Source organism: Branchiostoma belcheri, unplaced genomic scaffold (assembly GCF_001625305.1).
Source record: "Branchiostoma belcheri isolate BF01 breed outbred unplaced genomic scaffold, Haploidv18h27 scaffold61, whole genome shotgun sequence".
Taxonomy (NCBI): Eukaryota; Metazoa; Chordata; class Leptocardii; order Amphioxiformes; family Branchiostomatidae; genus Branchiostoma; species Branchiostoma belcheri.
Genome location: NW_017804254.1, coordinates 614,988 through 642,921, shown reverse-complemented (window position 1 = coordinate 642,921; position 27,934 = coordinate 614,988). Strand labels below are relative to the sequence as shown.

The window sequence follows — 27,934 nt, the reverse complement described above, 5'->3', positions numbered from 1 at the left end:
GCGATCAGTTGCCCACGTTAAAAGAGCTTCTATTTACATTTCATAGCCCCTTATCCCAGTTTGCTCTAGTCTACGCCTTATACTCAGTCCTGACCAGCCAGACGTGCGAGCTGAGAGAATCTTTGTAACGGATTCAGTCCATCCTTCAACCCAGAACGGGACGACACGCATCAGTTAGGTGCCGTCCATTTCACCCAGGGTTCGTTGTAGTAGACGTAGTAGAAAATGTTGAAAAGAGAGTAACTTATCGGGAAGAGCCATCGGGAGTACTTGTCAATCACAGCAACACCGCCCTTCAGAGGCACCTGAAATGTACAACGTGAAGCATGAGACGTTTGCATGTATGTATGTATTCTTTATTTCGCACGTAAAGGATTCATCCTTTACTTTTTCAGTACAATTCATAAGAAGAGTGTGCTGTGGGAAGGCAGAGACCATCTGATCTATCCGAAACCTTCCCCACAACTAAACGAAAACAAGCAAGCAAGTAACTAACAAAATCGTTAAATCAACAGTTGAATTAACTTACAAAATATTAACAAATGATAAAAATTTACAAGATAACAACTAAATAAAACTGATAACACAAATGATTCTAGTCCGAACATACATTACTTTCAAACGTAATATGATGCTGAAAAACAACAATAAAGATAAGGGCAGATAAATTAATTTTAGCCTTCAAAAACCTCAGAGAATGAAAAGGTCTAGGGACAGAGGTCGCACCTGTGACACTTGTCTCATGAACGAACGCATTCCGTTCCGGAAGCTAAGGCCCATCTTTTTGGGACGATCCCCTTCGTCTTCAGATGTGTCCACGTCGACCTGAACTTTCTTGTTCCCAGCGTTGCCGTTGTCCACATCGATGTCTAGGATCGTGTGAACCCTCGATCCCCCTGCCGCCTCTGCGTTATTGAGTTTCTTCATGGAAACCTCATCGCCTTCCTGTGATTGAAAATGCAAATGGCCGTGCACGTTGTTAGGACTACTCTTATAACGAGAGCAATTGTTAGGTAGAATGTCAATTAGTGACAAGACAATTTTCCAAATGAGCACATTTGTTCAAGTGAGGTATGACAGCACTACTCAGATAACGAGAGCAATTGTTAGGTACAGTGTCCATCGATTAGTGACAAGACAATCATCCAAATAACCACGTTTGTTGTAGTGATATTGTATAAAAGACAAATAATGTACTTTGGGATACGTAAATACTATGTGCAACTAGAAAGGCCAAAATTTGCTAGGGAACAAATACAGCATATTTCAGTCCAACTGCCTCCCCATAATAGGGTCATTATCCAAATCACCACATTTGTTGTACATGTAGTGATATTGTATAAAAGACAAACAATGTGTTTTGAAATACGTCATTTTAAAGTAAATTTAATTTGATTTTTTTATTAAACAACACAAAGAGTACAAAACACAGTGGTGGGCAACTCTAGCACATTGCTAATTTAAGCCTCACCACTGACAAAGAAGAATACAATCCAAAACAAAATGAGAACAAAACAGAAAGTGGGTGCTCCAAATTAAAAAAAAATAACAGATAAAAATGATCAATATGTGAAATTGAATGATTTTGGTAGGCAGTTTAAACATAAGTAAATACTGTGTGCTAGTAGTTAGGAAACATCCACTACGTATAAACAACAATGAGCGTCATGGAAATATATCTGATACAAAAAGCACGATGTCGTGTCACCTCCTGGAGGCAAATCGGCTCTGGCACTGACATCTTCCTTCTTGTGGCCTTGGCTCGGGAAGACCGGAAGTTGACGGCTGCGTACTCCACCAGCGCGGCGAAGGTAAATAGGAAACACGTGATCAGGTAGACGTCGATGGCCTTGATGTAGGAGATCTTAGGCATGGTGGCTCGGGCGCCGCTGATCAGTGTGGTCATGGTCAGCACCGTGGTGATACCTGCCGTTTTCAAGAAGAAACCGTTACCAAATGCAGCGAGCATCCTATAGTAAATGATCATAGGACACATCGGGGTCTACGGTCTACGATAATAGCGGTCTACGGTGCAACTTTCAAACAGTTGGACTGGTTGGCCGAACTCCTAGTGCAATATTTATGAAAGGGGTAACCCTGACGATGAAAATAGCTGTTGCCTCGTCAGCAGCTGCTCGTCGGATATCTAAGGGTTCTTTATTCAAAATCTTTGGGATCAACATTAGAGCAACCGACGCATATTGATGTTATCTTTGCGAGTTGTGACAGTATTTTGAATATTTCATTGTCTTCCAGTGAGTGTTGGATGTTATGCCAAAGTGAAATAAGTAATATCATGTTACATTTTATACCTGTAAATATCATGTTACATTTCATGTTACATTTATACCTGTAAATATAAAGTTCATGCAAACTATGGCTAAAATAGCGCATTTCACACCTGTGAGAACATCGAATAGATACTATTATTACCATTGTTACGTATCTATTAAGCTAATTCCCTTTAATTTTTGGTCTGCAATTGCAGATTACAATGCACGGGTTCTTTTTAAATATTTTGCCACACACTGCATGCATCACAAGAGATCATCGTCATGACAGAGTCATCGTTGTCAGCGGCAATGAATAATCGTCTGTCGTTGATAAGTGTGGCGAATAGGACCAAAGGTGTCTCAGCAGATCTAAGACTTACCAAGGGCGACTCTGGCGGGTACAGCTTCTGAATTGATCCAGAAGGAGACCCAGGACAGGACCACCAGTAGGGTGGCCGGGAGGTACGTCTGGAAGATGAAGTAGAACGCCTGGCGATGCAGCTTGAAGCAGAAGCGAACATTGGAATGTTGTCCTGAGTCAGAGTCAAACAAAATATGGTATAAGATTTGTGATCATTCATGTTAAAACCTTGTGTTATATATATTTATCATCAGGCAAATAATTATACCTAAGAGGCCTTGCCTAGTACTACTTTCTTATCATTAGGCACACAGATTATACCTAAGGGAGCTTAGATCACATTTCTTAGTTTGTATCACTCCGCCTCACATGAAGTTAACAATATACTTTTGAGTCAAGCTCAACTTTCTGGTGTCGTCTATGATTGAATCTACAATAACCAGACCCTAATATCGCAACACCTTGACTCAACAGTTCGTTGAAGAAATGTATTTCACCATCCGTAATTACGAGAATAGAGCATTAACTAGAAAAATCAATACATCAGAAAAAAGTGTCCACAGCTCAGGTTTTCTCACCTTCCTCTGTTCCAGTAGAGGCATTGGGGTTGGGATGGGAGGAGCAAAACACATGGACATCACTGATCAGACATTCAACATAGCTGGAAAGCATTAGGTTTATGTTTACAAATGATTTGTTAACAATACGTTTATTAATCTTTGTACATTTTGTCATGCAACATTTCACTACAATCTTGCATATTTCATTTCAAAATGATGACTTTACAGTATCAATTAATTCTCCTTAATTATTCTTCAGAAAAAAAGAAACTTCATACTTTTTATAAAACTAATCTCCAAGCAGATCTTTTGCTAGCTGTAATACAGCATGCAATTTATAAATAAAGGCGTGAAGAAATAATCTTATTGACCTGATTGCATTAAATGACGTTATAACTTTGGCATTTTAATTCCTTTCAGACCCATCATTGCTTCCGCATACGAGCAGAATGTAATGAATTTTACATAATTTCTATTAGAACCACATTCGCACGTCACAAACTCTCATGCATTACAGCACAGCCATGCACAAAACCATAATACGAACACTGTCCTTAGCGAAAATAAGGCAATTAATGGCCATTTCCTGCCATCTGGGTCTGTCCGTACAAAATGGTACCATGAAATTTGTGTGTTACGAACATACCTGACTCGTATCTAGACGTTCCCTCTATGACGTTATATTCACCGATGATGAACTGTTGTAACTTTAGAGTCTCCACGCCGTAGATGGACGCATTCCCGTTCTTCCAGTGGAATATAATGTCGTCTGTTTTGTATCCATCTAAAAGCAACAAAGTTAAGTGAAGACGTTTCAGCTCAGAATCATATACACACTGTATGGTAAGCTGTACGTTGTTAACGTGGAATTCATGAATGTTTGGGTAACTTTCTTGTTCATTGTTCTTGAGAATAATGCACAAGATTTCTCATAAAATTTAATATTTTCTCTTGATGATAACCGTGAAACGTACCCAGTGATTATTTATGATACCTTAATTACTGCTCACGCGATCACGAGATAGCAGTATTTAATTATAAAGCTTTTGCTACTCTAATTGCTGTTACTTACAGCTTTCGAATTCCAGGGTACAGTTCTGTGAGTCCATGGGATACTTCTTCAAATCCATGTCACATGCAGCTTTTGCCGTGATTCTGGAAAAGGAGTGGTGAAACACTTAGCGAATTTCACTGGTATGATTTCCTGCCTGCACAATATTTAGTAAATGTCATCCCCTTTGCCAAGGAACAAGATCATTTGGCATCGTGTGGAGTAACAGCACTTCTTTCCTTAATTGATAACAGCTTTCTTCTTTTAGCTGAAGAAGCGGTGATACTGAATAGAATGAAACTACAGTTCATAGAACTTTTGATCCAGAATAAAAAAAAGTTATGGGTTTACTCCCCTCACATGTCCGATTTTGTGCCCTTGGCAACTATAAAGACACTTTCTGCGAATCTCCTCACTTCACTCAAGTGAAAATAAGTACCTACAAAATGTAGCTTCGAGTAGGAACGTCCTTTGGATAGGACGTTACGTGCGGGTTCACACCTCGAGCACGTTAAAGAACCCAACACACTTATCGAAAAAAGGAGCAGTCCGTCCCGGCATGAGAAGTTCATAACTATAACTACAGTCCTGCAGACGCTTCTGAGACATATTTAGGTCATATTAAGGCATATCATTACGAAATGGTAGTCATCTTCAACAGTAAGTTATATTCCCATCAACTGTAAGCATATCGTAATCTCCAAGCAGATTCTGTGGGGCAAGGGGAGTCTATATTGGCCGCCTGTAACCATTGGCTGCCATTGGTACGTTTCAGGGAGGCAAAAGATACAGGCGGCTAATATAGACTCCCCTTGCCCCACAGAATCTGCTTTGAAATTAAGCTCATCGTAACTCGGCCCCTGGGCGCGAAGTGAGAGCAGTTGGTCCACCCAATAACAATAAAAAAATCGAGCCTTCCTCCAGCTTTCCAGTTTTAGCAAATGTGGGACATTTGCTGCTGAGCTATCGGACAAACTAATGAGGTTGGATTCTAGTTCAGGGACATATAGTATGTCAGACTATCCATATCGATTAAATTCTACCTTGAATTGATACCGGTGATACCGACGGCAATCCGTACTTCATATTACGTTTTGTGGCACTTAGAATATGGTGTTAATGTTGCGTTCAATAGTTTCATCAGGTCGGTAAGTCATTGAATAAAGGGAATCACAACCAAGAGGCATTTCTTCTTAAGGCCAGTTCTCAATGAATTCTCAGAGAGGGAAGGTGACAGACGGTCACCGAAACGTTGGATGAATAAACTTCTTGGTAATGTAAAAAAGGAGTCTCTTCATTCAACGATTGTCATTTGGAAATGGCGCGTGCATATGCTGTTCATAACCGTAAATTGATACATCATTCAACTCTCAGATCTTGGAGGTGTAACGTAATCTTTCAATGTCACCCATGCAAAAATGGTAGTACAGTTCACGACTAGGTTTTGTGACTCTTACAATGTGGTGCCAGCCTTGCGTTCAACGGTTGTCAGTTTGTCATGACGCCAGCATATGCTATTCATAAACCATGAATTGAAATATCATTGAACTCTGTCAGACAGGGCCCTTGAAGGTGTAACGTAATTTTTCAATGTCACTCATGCACAATTCGGGGGGCCAAAATGGTAGAACAGACGCATGGTCATTAGTAGGTGCAACATAAACCATACAAATGAGTGGTGCAGGAGGATCGATGCATCATCTGGTTACTGCAATGCGGAGGAGATAAATTCCTACCGACAACAGCGGTAATTAGTCAGGCGGTTAATGGCCCGTGTATCGAGCCGCGGCACCTGCTGAGGACCACCATATAGCGGCGCAATCTGGCGACAATTAGGGCAGGAAGTGAGGACAGCTCGCCCAGCTGTTCTCACGTGCCTGGTCTAATGTTACCCACCTCCCTTTCAGATGTCACGGTAGTTGATGGAACCTGGCGGTTTTAACGCATGAGGGCTTGTACGTTGCCAAACATTCTTCAAACATCCACGAGTAATTTTGCATTACTGTGTGAACGTAGGTCAGTGATCTCCGGGAGGAGTATTGTGTTTAGTTATGTCCGTATAACTCATAATACCTTTGCTGCAGTGGAATGTAGTTGAAAAATTGAACATTATTAGATCTAAACCATGCAATCCCATTTACATGATTAATAAGGAAATGCCACAATGTCTTATTTTCAGAATTTTGTACTTTGAAACTTCTTTTTGTCTGGGTCTGTGTCTTCCCCCTATGTATCAAGATGCTTTTGATGGATTTAATTTAAATTTAGTTCACTGTACGTTATATTATAGCATAAGAGGATACAAACATATCGTAAACAACATCATCTCGAATGTTTGTGTCCGACGAACTTTTGTTCTTCCTCATAATTGGTTTGAAAGTAATTTTGCATTTTCAAAAAATCGTAATTTTTAATCGTGCCTGTTACAATTTTCTTCACACACAAAATGATGGAGTGAATTGTAATTAACCTCGTTGAGGGTCGTTGGGGCACCATGACTTGGTCCAATATCTTCCTCCGCTCAACCAGAATACGGACAACCAGTATATCAAAGTTTTTCCAGAGGTCTGAAACTTTAAAATGTTCCCGTGAATTGTTTCATCTTTTTACACAACCAAGTCTTGGTTGTTTAAAAAGAGCCTCTTTACTCACTTCAAAATGTTTCGAATACTTTCTGACATGTATCAGTAATCTGACATGTATTCTTCCCACGTTGACCGACACGGTTGGAATCACACACCAAAAGCCATTTTCAATGCTTTCATGAATGTTGCGGATCAAGTTAAAAGACCGGGCGCTGCGGTGTTCCAGTGTCTGATCAAAGTGTGGGGTTACGATTTAACCATGTTGCCTATCAGTTTACATGTCCAGCAGCTATTGAAGCTTTGTCCTGAGAACGAGCCGATGAATTCTGATCTGTACTTGTTGGCGAGTCGCCAGAAATCGCGCACACGCAGTCCGTTTCACTCCGCCTGTCCTGGGCATTAGCTTCGACTGAACTCTGCTCTTTGCGGCTCTGCTCTACTCTGATCTTTGTGTCTATAATACATCAAAAGCTGATACTCTTTCACGTTTCACGCTTTCAATGTATATGTAGGTATCCTTCCTACTAGAAAACCAAATTAGAAAGAAATTGCAACAGGACTCAGCAAAGTTCCAAATGAATGTCTGGTACGCTGTGCACTTAAATCTTCATAAAAAAACTTATATACTTTATATAAAACTACTTTATATAAAACTAATCTCCAAGCAGATCTTTCGGTGGTTGAAATAAAGTATCAAATTGGCAAGGCAGTATTCAATACTCCATCTGTTCGCGTGAAAACGAGTCCAAAAACCAAGCCTAAGCCTGATAAAAACGCATGAAACGAGCCCAAAATAAGCCTAAGCATAAACCTCTGCTTGGAGCGTATTATAAAACCAAATATGAGGAATATTTCATTCGATCATAATGATGTACATTTGTAATGAGAAGACAATTGGGTATTGGGTCCTTCCTAGTTTTTAAACGAAGTTTATGATTCTTCCGCCCAGCGCACTTCATTCAAATCTATGAGGCTGATCAATCTTCCGGATGGCATCTTCGAACCATCATGATGTGATTAGCACATATGTGATGTGCTCTACAGCCCAGCAGGTTACCCTATTTCACGCTGCGTTAGATATGTACGTCTGCCGGGATCTGCCAGTCGGAGATGCTTAACTTCAGATTGATCGATTTTAACAGTCAAAACCAAGCAGTTGAAAGGGATCATCATCTTTACCAACAGTGTCCGAGGAATACTATACAACCGAGCACCTAACCATCATGTTCACTACCACGTTTATGGGGTAATGATTTTACTTCAAAATCAATAAGATCCCCCCGTTGTTATCAGGTCACTAAACATATTACATGAATAGGGTCCCAACTACTTAGCTATTGATTAATTTTACGACATTAATCATTTCATTAGAGGGGCTGGTAATCCAAACAACTCATCTACAGACGCATGGGACTTTTCAGGATCCTGAGAGAGGCTCTCAATCAATGTGCATGACAAATCCCTTTCGACCGTCTCCATTCAACCGAGTTTACTAGATATGTCATCTGGGTTTATAGATTTTGGCTATGGTTGGGATCACCGACGGCCATTATATTTTCGGTAAGATGATTTTATCAATTTTACGACATATGTACAATTCTACGCTTCGTGTCCAAAGGGGAAGACGCTGCATCTCGTCGGTTTTTACTATCCTGGTCATCTGTGACATCTTCTGTTATCGACTTCTATCAGCAAAGATGGTCTCACGTAGTACCTGGAATAGGAACATCTGTGGAGATATGTTGACTCTTTTTAACGCATTGACAACATAACTTCCCAGGAATCATACTCAATTCTATTTAACCTCATTCCATAAAGTTGGATGAGTTCAGAAGCAGATTTACACTCTTTCAAACAACTTCCCATGAATTATGCCCAATTCAGTGTGAGCTCGTTCTGTAAGATTGGCTGAGTGCAGAGTAAGTTTTAGACGCTTCCAAATGTACCGATAATGCAACATTCCAGGAATCATAACCTGATTCTGTAAAATAAGTGCAGAGAAAGATTTAGACTTTTCAAATGTACCGACAACACAACTTCCCAGGATAATCATACCCAATTCTATCTAACCTGATTCCGTAAAATTGGTTGAGTTCAGAAACAGATTTAGACTCTTTTAAACGTATCTACTACATATCTCATAGGCAATTCTGTCCATCCTCATTCCTCAATATTAGTTGAGCCCGGGAAGATTTAGACTCTTTCAAAAGTATCAGTAACACAACTTCCCTGAAATCAAAAGCAAACACTGTCTAACCCTCATTCTGTGAGATTGGCTGAGGATTTAGACTCTTTCTTGTGTACCGCTAACACAGCATTCCAGGTATCAGAACTAAACTCTGTCTAACCTCATTCCGTAGAGTATCCCTCCGTCCGGATCTAGCCGGATCAGGCGGTTGTCCACTGTGACTTTATGCATGAAAGACTCCTTCGCGTTGGGGATGAACGTGTCGGGAACCCAGAGCTTCTCGGCCAGTCTGCCGTCTAGACTCAGACTCTGGTTGGCATTGGAGAACGCTAGGCGCCCATCTTTCCAATACTGGCGTAGGAAGACAGTAATGGTGTAATCCTGGAAATACAGACGGAAGGAAGAGTAAAATTAAACAAATTCATAGTGACCTCTATGGTTAAAGTTTCTATTTCTGAGAGGTTCCCTGTCAGGCCCACTCTCCAAGCAAAAGTTGATGGGGAAAGATCATTGCCTTTTTATATATGGCCCGTTTTTGTCGCTACCCCCACCAATCTTGGGTGCCCATTTGGACCTTCTCTGGCCAATGGATACGGCCTGGCCAATTTGATACTGTCTTTTGCCACCCTAGGATCCGCTTGGAGAGATCTGCTATGTCAGGTCGGGTGAGAAAGGTTTTCAAGAATTAACAAAAACAATGTGGACTTCGTGAGAATGTAGAGTCCCATTAGTCATGGTTTGTATCTTAGCTTAAGACAGTCGAGGGGTACATAGCTAACGGGTAGTACCCTATCTATAATTATCAATGCTTCTCTAAATCTAATCTTCATTGGAACCAAGATGTTCCTAGTATAACTTTACAAAATATACTTAATACTTGACAATAAGGCTCATCTATCTACTAGCAATCAAAACTTTATGTTGATGTTTTACTACTGGAATATCTTTCACGTGTATATTTTTATTTAATATTTCTGCGCAAAAAGAATCAGTACTACTGCCACGTCGATGAAAGTTGTTGGTGTGAAGAACTTTGACCTACTCTGACTTGGTGATGTAAAATATGCCTTTCTGCCATTGTAAATCATATACATTAACTCGTGGACCACTTCCTGTCCTTCCCCCAAAACGGCAATGATCTCTATGCAGAATCAATACTCGCTTGTCCTTGAAAACATCTGTCATACGTACTTGGCTGTTCAGGTTATACCAAAATCAATTCAATGGCAAATTTGTGCATGGAGTTTTCTAAGCCTTTCTAAGTTGTTCGACCTCTTTTTAGCCATTGACAAAACGCTCCGTTAAACAAATTCTGAGCAGGCAAAAGGAGCTGGATCAGATTTATGCTCGATGACCCTGACCTATACGTGCGCTAAATCCAACCTTATTAAACCTTTTCCATTGCAAATTGGAGCATAAGGTCAGTGTATATCATTTTTGGCAGACGCCAGACAGAATATAAGTGGTGAAAAAGCCGGGTAAAGTGTAGCTCCCATCTCGTCATCCAACTAAAGAATTTCGATACGTATGCTACATACGACAAGATGTCAAACTTTTACAATACAATAGGTTTTTATCATCTCGAAAATTCTCTCATTTATTCTCACACGCTTCGCTTTACTATTGATTCATTTTTCACTGCTAGTGGGGATGAGGTATCACAGATATTCGATTCTTCAATATTGCAATTACCCTGTATGCACGGCAGAAGTGTTCAAATGTCGACTTCCTCTGGTTTATGCATGCTGCTAAAAGTGATTCTAGAGCCCGTAGGACCGGCGGGCAACTACAATAAGATCCCCACGATTCATCTTCACTAACGGAGATAAAGTAGCGGGATTTGTCTTTCCATCTATCGCCTGGCTTCTTTCTGAATGCATGAAGAAACAAAATGAATTGACGTACTAAACCCTATCGACATGCTGGTTCTAGCGATACCTAACTATGGCAGCGTCTGTCTGTGTGCTTCAATGACTACAAGGACTATGGAGTGAATGAATGGATGTACAGATGAATAGATGGAAGGAAGGGCATTTTGATTGTACGGATGGTACGGTAATAGATGAGCGTATGTACAAATACATCACAAATGGATGCAATATGCTTTCGTAACCATCAGAAAGTCGGTATATATTAGTACAATATAAATCTACCAAATGTATATCATAAATGTGGCTAATACACAGCTTCGACCAACACAAAACGTGCAATCGCCAAAGTTTTTTTCCTTATAAGCATGCAAACTCTTTTCCTTGCCGTATCTCATCTAACTTATAAAATGACGACTCCTGCTGATTGTCGTGATATTCAGCAAAGTGATGTATGACTTGTTTTTTCTTCGGGATGTTTGAGCATAAAATGCTCAAATCACATTTGGTGAATACCAGTAACTTCCTCCAAGCCATGTCGCAGGAGGCAGCCCACAAAATCAATCCTTGTTACGTTCACTACAACTACTGCCTCTCAAGCTCTGGTCATCTAACCACACAATGGGGGGCTCGCCACACATCTGTGCATCGCTCGAAACATTTCGACATCCCAATAAAGTGGACACAAATAGACTTCATTTCCGTCATTTAGCGATAGCCCGCTGGTGCCGCTACTGGTGAGATCCTACTGCTGCATCGACCGGCATTGATGCCCGTCCTGTATCCAATCCACTCTAATCCACTACATGCATTAGCGCTGACCAAAGGTGACAGAGGTACAGCGTGTTACATCCTTCAGACCAGCCTATTCATCGTGTAGCTGCCAATCATATCTCTTCTCAATCGATAAGGCATAGTTGTTCTTGCCCCCCAGCTATTGCTGCTTCTTTTGTGGGATGTAGTTGCCCATGTATGTCACGATCTTGTGTCTCAGAGTAGTCATACTTTCATGTCGCGGGTATTTGTCATCAATTGAGCAAAGTCTGTAAAGCTGTAAAATGTAGTGCTTATACGTGTATATGTCAATATCTATAAAACCGCCCAGGGAGATCGATATGACTCGAGGGTTTATCTTTGTCATGTATTTCCGGTGCTTTGGCTGACGATTTGGTGCCTTGTTGAAATGGGCAGATTATGTGAATGCTGTTCGTCGACGCCTTTGAAGATTTACCATTATCATTAGGAACCCTATTGAGACAAGGGAAGCACTTTTTGACAATAATTCATTCTTGTGAAGTAGTGGGCGAGTGGAGAAGTTTGAGCCTACTAGACAGTGCTAGTGTGTCATTGGTGAAAAGTCCAGATGTGCTGTCATTTACAAACGATGCACACGTCCATACCAATTACAACATTTCAGACTGATTACTGTTTTAAAAACCAATTCATTATTAACTGATAAGATAATACTTCTGTTGAAGAAAGTGGCAAGTATCCAAATATATCAGACAAAAGTTATCAAATTCTATTACATATATCAAGCAACTCAAGTTCTCTGCTGAACAACTGATCATCTCGCAAAACTGACCCAGATCATTGATGGAAAAATCGTTGACGGCTGGTCCCAAGCGGACAATTCTCGTAAAATAAAAATGAAAAGGGGTTAAATTGTTCACCATGGCCATCTGTGCCGATAGCTACGAAGTACTATTGAATAGCCGGGCCGGGACGACAAATTGGATAATCCCTTACATAGTGTTATCATTGTCGTTATCCCCCATGTTGTGTCAACGGATTGGCGGCATCATAAAACACCAGGACAGCGGGCCTGGGCAGAGCATGTTATGACTGCATGGGCGGTTGAGAGTAGGATATGTATATACCATTGGTATGATTACTAAATGTACAAAGAAGTTTGGAAATATACATCATCGACACTACCAAATAGAGCAGGAATATTCACTCTAAACACTAAAATCGATCTTTTCGGCTCTGCTTCTCTGAGCTGGCATAATGCAAGGTAGAGGATACGTCTGCTGCATTCTTGTGAATAACTTTGTTCTTCGTGATCATCGCTTGCATTCAAAACACATCGTATAGCCTTGGAGGAAAAATCCCCCCCAAAGCCTTTAAACTTCTGCCAAATCTGGCACCCCTGGGAAGATGCTATCTGCAGGATTTAAGTTCAGGTAACTTCGTATGCTTTGGTCTGCTGCAATTCAAGCTGCGTATCTCGTATTGTTCTATACCTCAATGGTCCTATCTTTTAACCCAGGAATCTCGTTATTTGGTCAGGAAACATGTTGAAGTTCGCTCCGTTTGAATCAACTCCCCCCGCGGGGGCCACACCGTGAAATAGAGGTGAAGACCTATCAACGGTTAGGTTTCTGCATGGGGAGGCTGCAAGTACTTTCAAAGAGTTGCACAGGTGATAGTGTGCTTAAGGCAATCCTGTTACTCCAATCGTTGCTATTAGAATCCTATTATTTAGGCTGAATCATATCAAGGTCATGTATAGGGGTGCTTGTAGAGGTGATTCAAATCTGCCATAGTTGCACTGGGGACATGGAGGATTCCTTGTGTAATCTTGTACTTGATTGTTGCTAAGCCTTAGATTGCCTAATATGAGAGAAACTTGAGCTGTTCGTTACAACATACGCACACAAAAGTATTGAAATTGTGCCCTAACGGGGATGCTAATCGGAAATATCTGCGTTACGGTTACCTCATAGGATCACCGGGATCAGCATTTCAACCCCACCGCTCAGCGGTGTGACTGCAGGGAAGCAATTTTGATTAAACCTCCCGTCGGTTGGGAAGCCAAGTTAACTTCAAACAACCGGTGATCTTCGACTCACAAATGTAACGCAGGACATTTGACACTGATACAAATGTTACTTTCCACGAGACATGAACTTTTGCTGAGTGACAAAGAGCTACTTGAATATGGAGAGCCTTCAGATAGGACCCATAATGGTGTGAAAAGCTCGCAGCTTGCTTTTAAAGTAGGCCTGTAGTGAACCATATTCATCACTACAGCCCCTCGCTGCATCATAAACACGGTGGTGTCACGAAGGTGAGCAAGGAGTGAGCTCAATATCCTTTTCTGCGGGCACCAAGCCAGCTTTATACCTTACTGTATCCTGTGTAGATACTGGGTAGACGCTAGAAGTAAAATAGCCTCCATCAATCAAGTAATGTTTCTGGGGACTTTGGCAGTACTTCTTAACATAGTTTTGATGTGAATATTTCTTTTGCACTACTATATATGCCATTAAATATGATTATATGTATGAGCTTTATCGGAGAGTTCAAAACTTTAAACGATGTTCAGTAACATTCGTCGAAGGATGCCGCACGATTTTTTCTTTTATAGTTCCTTTTTATAATTGAAACCACGGACCATGACAAACACAGAAGGCTGGAACGTTCCAGTAGTTTAGAGTCTGGCAGCATTCCCAGCTTGAAGTGTGTTACCGAAAAATGAAGAAAATATAAATCAAACCAGCAGGACAGAATATGTTAAAGGAGTACTAACCTCCAGAAGGAGGTGCTATATTTCGACAGGCATTTATTTTTGGAATTGAAAAATGCATATTATTTTACAGTATACAATTAAATGCCCATTTTGCGCGCAAGTCTTAAAATGCATCGAATCCAGGACAAACTCTCCAAATACCCTCAAAACTATCCCAGAATACACCACGCTACCCCATTAGTGTCTATGTTTTAAACAAAAAGTTACGTTACAGACCTCATTTCGGGGGCGATAAGAAAAATTCATACCGTTTTGTGTTCTTTGGTATCTTACCAACCATCGCCCTTCTTGGTGTCCTTATCGCCCCTCATTTATGCCGCAAATATTGACGATGAAAAAACGGCGTAATCTAGTTATCCTTTCCAAAAGTGGCGTAATCTAATTATCTGTTCAAGTGATACTTACATGCAAATAAGTTGAGAAAATCAAAACACGCAGGATGAAACTGGCTCCCACTGTATTCGACATCCTGATATTATAATATCCAAGCCACAGGTCAAGCAAAGTAAAGCAAGTAATTTCTCAATAATCAGCTTGTTAGTGTGCTTGTCTCCTACCATTTTCGCCGAAAAATGTTTATGTTGACCTGAAGTGTATGTGTATTGCGTAAGCCAGAATTCCCGGATGTATCAATTGTGGTTCAGCATGGGGGAAAATGATATTAATATCACTTTACAAACATGCTCCGCTCAACTCGTACAAGCGAAATTATGTAAAACGTCGGCTAGTTATGTATTCATTGCAGCATGATGTATGAGAAAATAGCACTTCCTTCTGGAGGTTAGTACTCCTTTAACAACTCCGGGGAATGATAAAACGTTTTTTTTTTTTTGTAGTCGGAAGTTGAAACAATCCATAGAACGTTGCAACATGTCTGATATTCCAGACAGAACACGTTCATCGGATGAAACAAGAGGAAATGCTGACAACTATTCTTCATTTATTTCCAAGCTGAAGGAATTGCTCGTATCATAAACCAGAAATAAATAAATAATGTGTTTTATTTATTCGGTATAATAAAGTTTTCACAATTATGTTAATGCATTTTGTTTGGCTGCCCGTTGCATATTTTTAATTTGTATCTACAATGTAACGTGTATATTTTAATAACTTTGTATGTCACTTTGTTTATACTTTATTTAGATGTTTATGTATTGTTTCTTAATTTGTTTATGTGACAAATTGTACCCAATTCAGGGGATGCAGTTGTGCTTCCCCCTGCTGATGTACATTTGTAATAAGGCAATAAAATTATTATTTTCAAGATTAGTAACATTGTTTAATAATTCACACAAACCTTTGGTAGACATCAATGCACGCTACGTCAATGTTGAGATGCATTTAGCGCTCTAATCTAATTAAAACCACAAAATGGAATGACGAATGGGTGACCTTTCCAAAATGGACTGTTACTGAGTCACATAATCCTGACTCGGAATTGGCCCTAATCCCCGATCATGTCGCCAGAGAGTGGCCTATCCCATTTCTGTTACGTGGAATAATTTGTAATGTAACCTAGTAGGGTGATAAAAATGGTACATCAGATCGAATGATAGTGGAATTAGAGCTTGTTATTAACCTATGGATACTTCTGATGCCCCCTTTACGTACAGAGGTACTGGGTGATGTATTGCCATTATTTACTGCTACACCGTAGTTCTAACTGCACCGCACTGGAGACACCCTGAATGAACCGAGAAGGATGAAAAGTGGCACGTGGAAGAGGGTCTTAAATTAAGTAGAAGGAATCTTAGAAGAGCTACTGCAATGCAGTACAACGAAGATGAATTGTCTGTCGACTTGAGGTCCCGAAGAAGATGGGTTCTATCCTTTAAGAGTGTAAAACGATGTAGGCATCAGAGAGAGCTGGCCCGCAGGCATGTTGATGCCCTTGAGGGAGTCACGGAGGATGAAGCTTGTTCAAAAGTTAATGAAATCGTCGGGAGGAAAGCCGCCGAGGGATTGCCAAAGTCATCCGATATGTCGCAGTCGCCTTGATACAAAAGTCATTCAATGATGCGAGCACGAAGGAAGTGGGTAATTAATTTGTGCAGGGGTTAGAAATAGAACTATTCAAAACGGATACTGCCTTACATGTGCACAGAAAGTGGATACAAATAAAACTAAAAAAGTAACATTGCAAAGAAAATGCATAATGTTAACTTCGCATATGGTCTGCTCTGTTAATTCTTACTCAAACATATTCATATTTATTGTGAGTCTAATCCCTCCTGCTGTAAAATTGCAACATGATGTAACTCAACACTAGTTACCATGGTGAGAGACGTCTGGGTCAGGTCATTGACCTTATTGGTTTGGAGAATAAGAGGAAGAAGAGGAAACATAGCAAAAAGAATATGTTTTCCTTCGGTAAACATACTTACCTGCTTTATGTATCTATGACAAGTCCTGCGTTGAAGCGAAACAAATCTCTTCTTACCTTTTTGCCATTGCTAAGAAGCAAGAATACGTCTAATTCATTTAGTTACTTGAAAATGTAAATATGTAACGCTATCTGTATCTCTAATTTTTACTTAACCCAGTTGGTATATGTGTAAAATAATTCATTCATTCATTAAAACTTCTCCAGGTACGTATACGTCCATCATAGCTTTTATTTCAGTGTGCTCTTACATATGGGGAACAGACTTTAGATCATATGATTGCTTTCAACGTTTACCCACCCGCAACGTACTCGAAATATGATCTGAAATAACAATATATTGAAAGTTTATTGTAAATTCATGCCCGAGGCCTAATTGCAAGAACATGATAACAAACAAAAAAACAGTAAAAAATTATAATAAATGTTGTGTACGTGTTGTAATAAAAATATTATGTGTGCCTTAATCATTCTTAAAGCAATTACAGCATCTCAGCAGATCTTCGAAATGATGAGCAGATATTAGAAATTTGAGGTGATGAAGTGCTGTGAAAATAATATAGGGAAATAACCTTCATGTATTTGTATTCTCGTAAATCTGCTTTAATTAATTTATTGTTTATGCAACAATAAATCAAATCAAACTTTACTGTGTACAAAATTGGTAAAAAACACACTTTTTATAGAATCTATACCGTTGCTACATTAGATGCATACTAAGTAAAATGTTGATACTTATTATGTCCAGACTATGCGTGATGTACAAAATGACTAACAAACTGGTACCTGGACATACCAACCACTATCTGATACCAGAAAAGAACAAGAAACAGTCGTGCCTTCAAATATAAGAGTTATCACCCAAGAAATGACGTGTTCAGAAACGTGTATTTCCCAAGTTTTAAGAACTATCGTAGAGTGGAACTCGTTGCCACCTAGCTAGTACAGCTGGGGAATTATCACTAGAAAGCTTTAAACAACTCCTGCAATTAAATGTGCAAACTTGAGATTGTGTGTCGTTCGGTGTGATATAGCTAGCTGCCGCCGCGCCGCGTGCCTGTGAAGCTGGTGTGTTACGACGAAGGGAGGTTATACCGGCTATGCCGATACAGATGTGATCAATGTCTCGGCACGGAGTCGAACTTCAGACCCTGTGATCCATGACGAAAGAGCGGGCTGCTAACGACAGCACAGTGCTGCTTGTCTGTTAAATGTCACCCGCACGGACGTTTTTCGACCGAAATCCCTGTAATTATAGTTTTCACGTTCGGCGGATTGAAATGGACCTTTCGTTCTAAGCCTTTCGTTATTAGCGTTGGGTGCATGTGGACTAATTGTGCCAATTGGATTTTAGCACAAGATACCATTAGTTCGGTAGGTAGATGCAGCTATTGACCGTTGCAAACAGTCGAGACAATTCCTAACAAAGACATGTAGGAGGCTGCAACGTTTACAATGATTAGATTACAGAGATGTCAAAGTCTCCTTATTATTGCATGCACAGTAGGATGGCGCTCGCCATGAGATAACCACGTCGGACAGTTTTAGGTTAATTGAACCCCTGTACAAAATTTACCGCGGCGTTCTCTGTAATTTGGCCCTTACCTGAGTACACATTCCAAGTAATGATCTAACCGAAGTCGCGTACGTGTACGGTTTCACGGGACTGCTATCATCTCTCTTCATTTCTCTTTTCTTTAACCCAACCTGCTTTATGTTCAATTCAATTCAGTTAATGTAGAGTGCTTATCGTTTATACTGCAAGTCAGTATGTGAATGTGCAAAGATCCGTCTGTGCAGAGGGCGTTCTCTGGAAACGTCCCCGCAAAACAAGATGGATAGACTGTCAAAATGTTTGATACCTCTGTTCTGGTCCAGTGATGAAGAATGTATGTCAGGCAGGTGTCGTGCCATACTACAGAAGTGACAAACGTATCAAGCCCTTCGGGACGCTATATTCGTATATTGGAATTGTTTTCTTCCGCCACATTAAATCAAAGAGCAATCATCTTTACTCTGTTCTCATGCCCGTTGGTCATTCGAGCCCTTCAAACACGTTCCCCGCATATCAGATGTAGTTCAAGGATAAATCAGTCATGTCTGATCTTTGATATTTGAAATATAAGTTATTGAATATCAAACTGCCTGAGGACTCGACAGAGTTATGGGTATCGGATAACTTTGAATGGTCAATTTATTAAACATGTGGCATTTTGTCTCAAACCGATACGAGTAACATTTATTTTCGCATAATTCAATGTACTGAAAGCTCGCAGCTTGCTGTTATGAAGTAGGCCTTTAATGAACTAGATACATCACTACAGCCACTTATGGCAGCATAAAAACGAAGGTGCAGCGAATCGAAGGACAAAACTGTAGTGCAGGTGGTAGTTCTCTTTTGGTTTTTCTCTGGCACGTTCACAGGTTTAAATTTAGTTGACTTAATGCACTTTTGAGTTGTGCTTTTGAGTTGACTTTATTTACTGTTGAGCTGATTTTGTACACTCTTGAGTTGACTTTTATGTTGTGTACCAATTTAACGTTGTATTAAGTTCTTTATTTTATGTCTCCAGTATGACTTTTGATTTGACTTGGATTAATGTTTATGTGACTTCTGTACTTCTGTACTAATGTTTATGCGAATGCTGATGTCCATATGGGCTGGGTGACAACCTCGACGTCGGAAGACACAATAATAAAATACATTCTTTCATTCATGTAAACTTAACCCTCATGCCCATTTTGACTCGTTTCAGACAAACAAAATAGGCTGAAAAAAGTCGTCTGTCTTCTACTTTAAATTTGCCTATTTCTGTTGTTTCAAATGGATATAGAGCTTTGCTGCTAAACTTTTCTGTGTGCCATCTAGTGTCTCTGCCACATTGCAGTGTAACTGTAGCACCCCTAACGATATTTTCATTACGACTGGTTAATGTTGTCGTTTGCCATCAGCGACCATATTGATATATATCGACTTAATGTAGTGTCGAGTATCGCAGTCGTGTGTTATCCTATTAGTTCCAAAATGTTTTCTTACCTATTTTGCTGACTTATAATTTCACCTCAACCAAATTACCATTTGAAATCAAACTTACATAGGGAATTGTTACTAAAGATCAAGCAAGTGGATACATTTTGAAAATGTCGGACGTTTCGAGTGGTCTGACAGTTTTCAAACTTCAAACAACTTCCTTGTGTATCTCACTACCTGGATGTCCAACCTTCATCGACGTTGAATCAAACTTGTTTTTGAAATTGACCATCTCTTAACACCATGTTTTTAGATTGAGGTTTAAACTTATTTGAAATAACGTTACATCATATTCGTTGACTATAGTTTGAAGCTATGTATAGTAGCATTGTATTATATACACTCTCATCCATTTTCATCTAAGGTTTATAATAGGCTTTGGATATACCACAATCAAATTTACAGTACCTTCATCCACGGCTTTGGGCATTCATTTCGTTTAGAAATGGTGATAATAAATGGCAAATAATAAGTACTTTGTTACTGCTGACTATATGAAATATGAGTACAGTTACTCGCCTTGGTCATGAATATAAGCATTTTCAGTATTATTGACTTAACTCTAATTGTAATTCAGGTTGCAGCATTGATTTATTATTTCAGCCTTATCGTACCGGAAGACAAAGCATTTGCAATTAGTGACTGTTGGGCAGGACAATGTGTGGATAATCAATTTTGAAGCGTTAGTGGAGATTAGGATCATGACAGGAAATTGAGTTAGTTCCATCAACTCGAAGTCGCAGTGAGCAAAATGTTGAAGAGGCTACCTATTCATTTGAAATGAAATTTGAAATTATTGAAATTACGACAGTGCAATACACGCGGAACAGAGGCAGCTGTTGCTGGTGTTGTATCCCGCACATAGAAACAAATACTGGACAAACAATACTCATTTTCACTTGAGTCTAGTGGGAAAAGTCGTTAAAGTGCCTTTCCCAAGGGCACAAGATTGGTGGCATGTCAGGACTCGAACCCGGGACCTCTTGATTCCGAGTCGCGCGCGCTGTCGTTGCGCCACACGACCCCACTTGGGATAGCGTATGAATCCCTAGAATTCCCTCAAATACCAAAACGCTCTAACAGAAGAGAATACGCAGCAAATGTGAAGCAAGTGTGAATGTGAACAAATCTGCCAATAGTGTCAAAACACAAGGACCGGTATGAGACTGTTCAGCAACTTTAGAACCTTCCCTCGACCACCAAGCAAGGTTGGCTGACGTTTGGGAACAGTCTGACCAGAATTTGAATTAGATTTGAATCAAACTTGACCACCCCCACCCCCAAACATGCCCCGAACACTGCTGACCTACACCCGAACGCCAGCCAACCATGGCCGACCCCCCGTCCACAGCCGAATGCTTTAAACATTTTGAAATAGCAGCCGACCTCGCTGAACACCATCCAACCACTGCCGTACCTTTCTCCCGACCTACTCCTAACCATGGTTGTGGAGAGTTCGGTAGTGCTTGGGAGGTCATGTTCGGCTATGTGTGACAGGGGCTTAACTATGACAATTCATGATTTGAACGTACAAGTACGGCCGGCAAGACGTACTTGTCGTCTCGGTTCACAGATCTCCAGTACCTCGGGACGCATATTTAGCCGTACGATTGCACACGGGTTGTAGCATTTTCTATGTGGCCTGCCAATGACAGAGCCGTAAATTGTTCGGTCAGAGTCGGGGACACTTTTTTTAGAAGAACGAGGTGTAAGGATGACAGAGATTGACTCACCATGTTGACCTCAGAGATCTGGTCGATACTGGAAATGGTCATGCTCATGTTGACTTCAACTGGATCACCTGAGGGACAAGACAGACAACACTCAGTGACAGAAAACGAAACTCTACGTTGTTGCTGACTTAGAACTCGAGCAAAATTGCAAAACATTTGTAGTGAAAAATATAAAAATCATCCATGTCATCGCCCAAATGCATGGATCTTTAATAACGTGGTTTTCATCTTTATTTTCTGATGCCCTAACTCAGTGTATTGTAATAGAAGGTCTCTATAGGATTCACATGTAAATTTAATGTTTTTTTTAGCTAGGAAGCTAATATATAGTATTTTGCGTCGTCCTGATTCTACTTTGAAGGGAATGGTTTTGCACGACTTCGTCTTCAAGTTTCATGTATCCTAGAAGCTGTTCACTAAGAATGACTTACCGGTAAGCTCATCCACGTACTGCAATGAGTTATGCTCAGGTACTTTAAAGCAATTCTTCATGTACCGAACTTGACAGTCACCCACCATATTGTGTGTTCATCACTTTCCAGTTTCAGCAAAATTGTATCGACTTTCACAATGAATTGCTTTCATCCGTAATAAGACTTACTGATTTGCTGAAAGATATGACAGTGAAATAAACTACTGGGCAGTGGATCGATATACTGCGCGATGATTATCGCAATTTGTATGACGGATTGCAGGGTTTAGTATGGAAAAGGTTCAAAGCAATGTCTAGAGGACCACCGTGTGTATTGTGACAGGGCTCGACATACGTTTTTCTCTATTACATGCAGAATTGCATGTTGGCAAAGATTTCACATGCAAATCTACATGCAAAGTTGAAGCCCAGCTCCAAGTCTTCTCTAGATACAAAGAAAGATACAAAAGAAAATCTCTTCCTAGTCCTTCCTATGATAGACAGAATTTGTACACAGTAGTGAGCGTACAAGGGACAAAAACCCCACGAATTTTTTTATAAACCTGAGAGAAATAATCGAGGTTTTAAACCTCCTTGGTTTATTTACAAATCAGTTTGTTAACATCAATTCCACAGTAGAAATGAGTATAGCGGTGCTATGATAGCAATTTTTAGTGGTGCACTATTCCAAAGTCTGGTGGAAATACTTTCTAACACATTTCCAAAATGAAAATTTGTATGTTCAGAATATTTTACATGCAAATCTTTAAAATATTATGCAAATTACATGTGGCATGTGGGTATTTCCAGCCCCGAATTGGCTCCGTGAATGTGTCCTTTCTCTTCTATCGTTACTTACTCAGTACTGGTGGGGTTGACCTAATGTCTCTGTGGATGATTAACTACCGTGATTGTACCATGCCACCCGTAGGCTAGCATTTACGCCATGCCAATGTACATTTATTAACTGACTCAGGATCAGCCCAACGGAGAAAGGAAAAGCTGCAGAAAAGATAATGCACGACTGCTATATTGTGTTAGGATCAGTTTTACTGCCATAGAAGTTATAGTTTTTCTAGAAGCAGTAATAAATTCTACACAGAAAGAGGTGTTTTGTAAGATATACATGAGCACATAATAACTCTTCCAGGCATGATACATTATTACGATACGGAAGACAAAGTGGTGGAATTATATTTTTCCAGTATTTACAGTTTGCACTCATTGCAATTCGAGACAGATTCATGAAGGCAGAATAAAATAATGCTTCAAGAAAGTATAATGTATAATGGTTACAAGTTAAAGACGTAATTTACTCAACAAACATCTCACATGATCCCATAATGGTTTGAAGATCTCCAAGCAGATTCTATAATGGATCTGATATCTCCTAGATGTTTTCAGGATGTATAAAAGATCTCTCCTAAAAGTAAATGGGTTGGGGGCTGATTGGGCTTATAGTGAGATGCAACTAGGGACTTTTCCAGAACTTGAATGTGGCCATTTATATCTATTCTAAACGTCAGTCTACTCTACCTGAGTTGGTAAAACACTGCGCAACTTTCAAGGAGTATGTCGGGAGTAATATATGTCTATCTTCTTGGTTGTCTACAGTTCTTTAGATGCATGCCAGAAGCCTTCTTTTTTGTTAGCGAAGGCAACTTATGACAGTGAAAGCATAAAGCATAATAGCTTCGGTGGTTTTGAGCCAGTGTTCGTGCGCTGATGGTATGGCATCATATTTGTCCTATCAGGGTGTAAGTGATTGAACTAGATACATCAATTTTCTCTATAAAGACATCATACAAAATAGTCCAAGATATTTTGCCAGCGTTGAAAAGAGTCCATCATTTATCTGGCTAATTCAATTCCCGTGCTCGTACGTGCGGTAAGAGCACAATATCATCGAGTTTGGTTAAAGAAATTATCCATCGGCTGGCTACTAATTTTAAAAAACAACTTGTCAGATGAGATATTTTCTCTGGTAGTGAAGGCTTTTATCGTTGTAAATTTTGAGAAGGCAGGTTTGATTGCATCGAATGCTATATACACCTCAGAGCGTCGTTTTGTTAAGGCCACGTCCAAGCTGATTTACTCTCTGAACTCTACAACAAGGGAAGGTCTTTCTCGGATCACTGGGAGACCTTCCAAGTGGTAAATAAATGTACCCCGTATTCCTGAAGGATCCATTTGAGTTTGCTTGACAGGACGTTTACGAGCGGGGTACATGACCCGTGTGTTAAACAGACGCCGTTAGATCTTCCACTGAGACGGTCGGCCTTGACAACAATAAACTTTGACGCTGCTAAACGTAACCTATGCTGCACGAAAAGTTGGATGAATATTTACGAAAGGTAGTAATGTTAACTTTGTATATAGTATCTGGCTTCACAATGGTAGTATATAAAAAGTCAAGTCCGGTAATTTCATTTACAACCCCTGTTAAGTCCGGAATCACCGTATTTGACTTTTATTTACTACCAGTATAAAGCCCAGTAGTGTTTATTTAAAAAAAAACAAAGTAAACATTACGCAACTTTACTGGTATTAACTGCCATTGGTAAATCTAAGTTTTCGTGCAGTGCTATGCTACTTTATGAATGAATGAATGAATGAATGAATGAATGATGGTTGTATATGTAATAGTTAGGGGCTGCAGATCTTCAAAACGCTTTGATGAGAAGGCATACTCTTTTCTTGGATCTGACTTGAAAATAAGGAATGTGACAATGGGCTGAGGGTACAATGGGCATATATTCTTGGAGAGAATGAATTTCGTAAGCGGAATGATACAAGAAGAGTAGCATAACTGGTTGGGGATCCGAAATTAAGGCATGAGTTGAAGACGAGATAATGGTTAAGGCCACGCAGTTGATAGCCTTAACCTAAGCAATTAAAGGGCCCAACTCATCTATAGACTAACTGCCAACTTGAATGCATTTGCAATGTTTCAATTCAAGTCTTTGCATCACATCATCATATATCGTTAATCGAAAACTAAGTTTTTAAAAGCAAAAGTTTACTGGCGTCATGGATTAGGTTATTTGCAGGTGGCGTCGGATTATTTGCAGCCCTCACAATCGTAAACCTCTGCGTTTTAGAATAAATGTTTACGAAAATCTGTCAAATCGTGTAAGCTGCTTCATTCGGTCTGAGGGTATACTTAAAACTCTCTTAACTGACGTGTTTTCATGTCAAGAAAATTTATCAGCATCTTATAGTTCCATCTGCTTCGGACATTCCTTATGTTCCTTACAGATAGCAGGAGAACCGCATATTCCGGCTTAAAAAATGAAACAAACAGCACAGTTTAGTTGTTTTCGTTATCTCCTGCATGCAGTGCGATTTTATGTGTTCTCGGGGGTTACTCCTGAGATTATACGCCCCTCAAGCGGAGGCGTTTATTACTACCACGGCGGCTTTACCTACTTCACTACGCCATTTATACACACAAGAGGTTCTCCCATAACTATATCATTAACGGATGGGGGTGTCTGTCAGCTGTAGGGTAACCTACAGAACAATAGCCTACTATTTATTTTACAGTATAATATGGCTAGTAGTAGACGTCAAGTATCTTTCAACTCACTATCGAATGATGGTCGTAAGAAGCGGTCGTACCCTCGGCTGGCGAGCAGCGCGTCCAGGGTCTGTGCCCGGCAACTGCAAAGGAAGAGAGACAGTAATTTGAATGTTTGCGGCTGTTGTACAGACACAATTTACCATCGTGTTCAAAATACATTCATACTTTCGCACTCTTTTTTGCCCTGAAAATCTACTACGAAGAACCCTCATATCAATAAAAGAAAATGGTGAATTTGTCTTCCTCTGCCTCAAAAGAGAACCCAGCAAATCTAGCAACACGTATGTTGTATATTGTAGCATAACGTTAGACATGGTCTCTTATATGATTGTTATTTTCTTTTCCATACATGTTGTTTGTACTTAGCCCCTTCGTGTATGTGTTTCCATTAAACGTTACTAGTTATTTCGGGATGTAGTTCAACAGGGGATTTAGTTGTAAGACATCTTATCGAAAAGAGTAGGGAACGTTCCCGGTGTGAGTGGTTCAAACCTTACATGTACAAAACTGGTGTGTTACGCCTAAAGGAGGTTTACCGGTTATGCGAAACAAACAAACAAATACAGAGCCTTAAGCCTTGAACCTACATCACGAGTTCCGTGGCTTTGAGTTTCGGATCATATCGACGTATTATGATGCACACGGTATGAAAGACTTTAGCCTCGTAATTAGTGGTAGCTTTTTTTGAGAGTGAATGAAACCTTCCTGTCAACTTTCCTGTCAAGTTTCACATTTAGACGAAATGGATCCTGCTTATTTGTGTTGCATGTAGAAAGGAAGTAATGAGCAATTGTCCGTCCCAACGTGTCCATAACCATCGTGTACAGCCAAAGGTAAATGCCATTGCGGGACCTGACATTGCTTCCACAATTGACAGCGTGTGCAGACTTGGCCGACTGCCCATCTCAGGTCCATAAGACTAGGACGATAGCCCCGTCGCCTGAAGAATAAACGATTGTCCTGGTGTCTCCATCCGCCGAACTATTGAGACGCAGACGTCCTAATGGGTCCGTGCACGTGACACTAGTTCTGTCAAGGTCCTTCTGAAAGCCTACGAAAATCAACATATAACGTACGAAAGGTTAAAGCATTTGCGTATTTACGACACGTGTTCGAACCGTTTCTGCTAAGATGAGCTTTACGAATGCACTTAGCGGGTCTCAGAGTTCAAATAAAATAGACGGAGCTGTTTGGAGATCATTATCAGGCAGACAGCGTAGCACCAGAGGAGTATTATTCACTGCTTACACCCCTTGTAATCACCGGGCCAGGCGAGCACCCCACTGACATAGGCGTCCTGCGGCCTAAAATGAATAGGCTTTTTCTGTTGATGGTCCTCTTTGAAGTTCAAAGACGTGGCTACGAAAGAACATAAACTGTGCTGTAATGTATGTTCTTAAATAAGAGAAGTGTTCTCTTAAAAAAAGGCTCTATGTTTTACTTTGTGTTGTAGTTAGTCATGATTAATGCATTCATTGAAGCCCTGGACTGGCTGGAGCAGTGGGCCGACAATATATGATGATGATGATGATTGACAAAGGTACCGTCAGGCATTTTTGACTGGCAATGCCACGAGATACATTACTTCCTATTTCGGAGTTTCCTTCCCTATATTTTCTGTGAAACTGTGCAAACTGACAACTAGGAAAACGTGCGATGTTAAGCATGGACAAACTGATACAATACAAAACTGACACAATACATAATACACAAGTAAGGAACAGATCAATATTTACATTGAATTGCGTCTCCTGGGATACGTGTAAAAACTCGGAGATCTGACAGTCCAATCAACGAGTAATGTCTAATTTCACAGAAAATAAAGCAAATCAAAGCATGGCCTATTCGCAATTACGGCATATACCCAAAGGACAGGTATAATTGTGTTCCTCCCTGCTCTACAATCTGCAACAATAACGAGACTGAAGCTGGTGCTTTCGCAGTAGAACTGTAACATTTATCTAGCAGGGCTACGCGGCCAAGGGTTAATAGACCTATAACTGACTGGGGATTAGTAGAGCGCAGCGGATGGTGATATTCCAGCCACTCCATAAATACTGCATGAGCTTGTGCAGCACCAACAGGACAGGAAGAAGTTGTGCATATTGTCAGTGCATTGATTTTTTCCTTCCTTTCCCTTCACGCTAACTTGGATCGACTCCAGCCCAGTGATAGTGTTTCGAGCTTGTTGTTTAGAGCCTAGGCACATGTCCAAAGCAGTTTTACCAACTACTTTGGTCCTGCTATCAATCAACTTGCGCCAAACACCGTGTGCTATGGTCGCCTCATCCTTTGATTTTCTACATATTCAACCATCTACTTTTTGTTGTTTTCTTATGTCACGATCGATGAGCTGAGACATTAAAAACCA

General features: G+C 40.2%; 1 protein-coding gene across 1 annotated transcript; it reads right to left on the bottom strand.

The window, feature by feature from the left end:
• Nucleotides 1–6: 6 nt before the first annotated feature.
• Nucleotides 7–25,638, bottom strand: LOC109482966 (gamma-aminobutyric acid receptor subunit beta-3-like). The gene is made up of 10 exons (XM_019785865.1): nt 25,570–25,638; nt 21,569–21,636; nt 9,179–9,399; nt 4,267–4,349; nt 3,841–3,978; nt 3,213–3,218; nt 2,654–2,806; nt 1,709–1,926; nt 727–945; nt 7–305 (listed from the first exon to the last, which is right to left on the bottom strand). The coding sequence occupies exons 2-10, from the start codon at nt 21,614–21,616 to the stop codon at nt 171–173; spliced, it is 1,221 nt and encodes a 406-aa protein (XP_019641424.1). The 5' UTR covers nt 21,617–21,636; nt 25,570–25,638; the 3' UTR covers nt 7–170.
• Nucleotides 25,639–27,934: the final 2,296 nt, after the last annotated feature.

Coding starts and splice junctions, on each gene's coding strand:
- LOC109482966 (XM_019785865.1), bottom strand. CDS start 21,616: ATGAGCATGACCATTTCCAGTATCGACCAGATCTCTGAGGTCAACATG. Junction 4,350..9,178: donor GGGATACTCTACGGAATGAG/GTTAGACAGAGT, acceptor CTCCTTTTCCAG/AATCACGGCAAAAGCTGCAT. Junction 946..1,708: donor AGCCGATTTGCCTCCAGGAG/GTGACACGACAT, acceptor TTTCAATCACAG/GAAGGCGATGAGGTTTCCAT.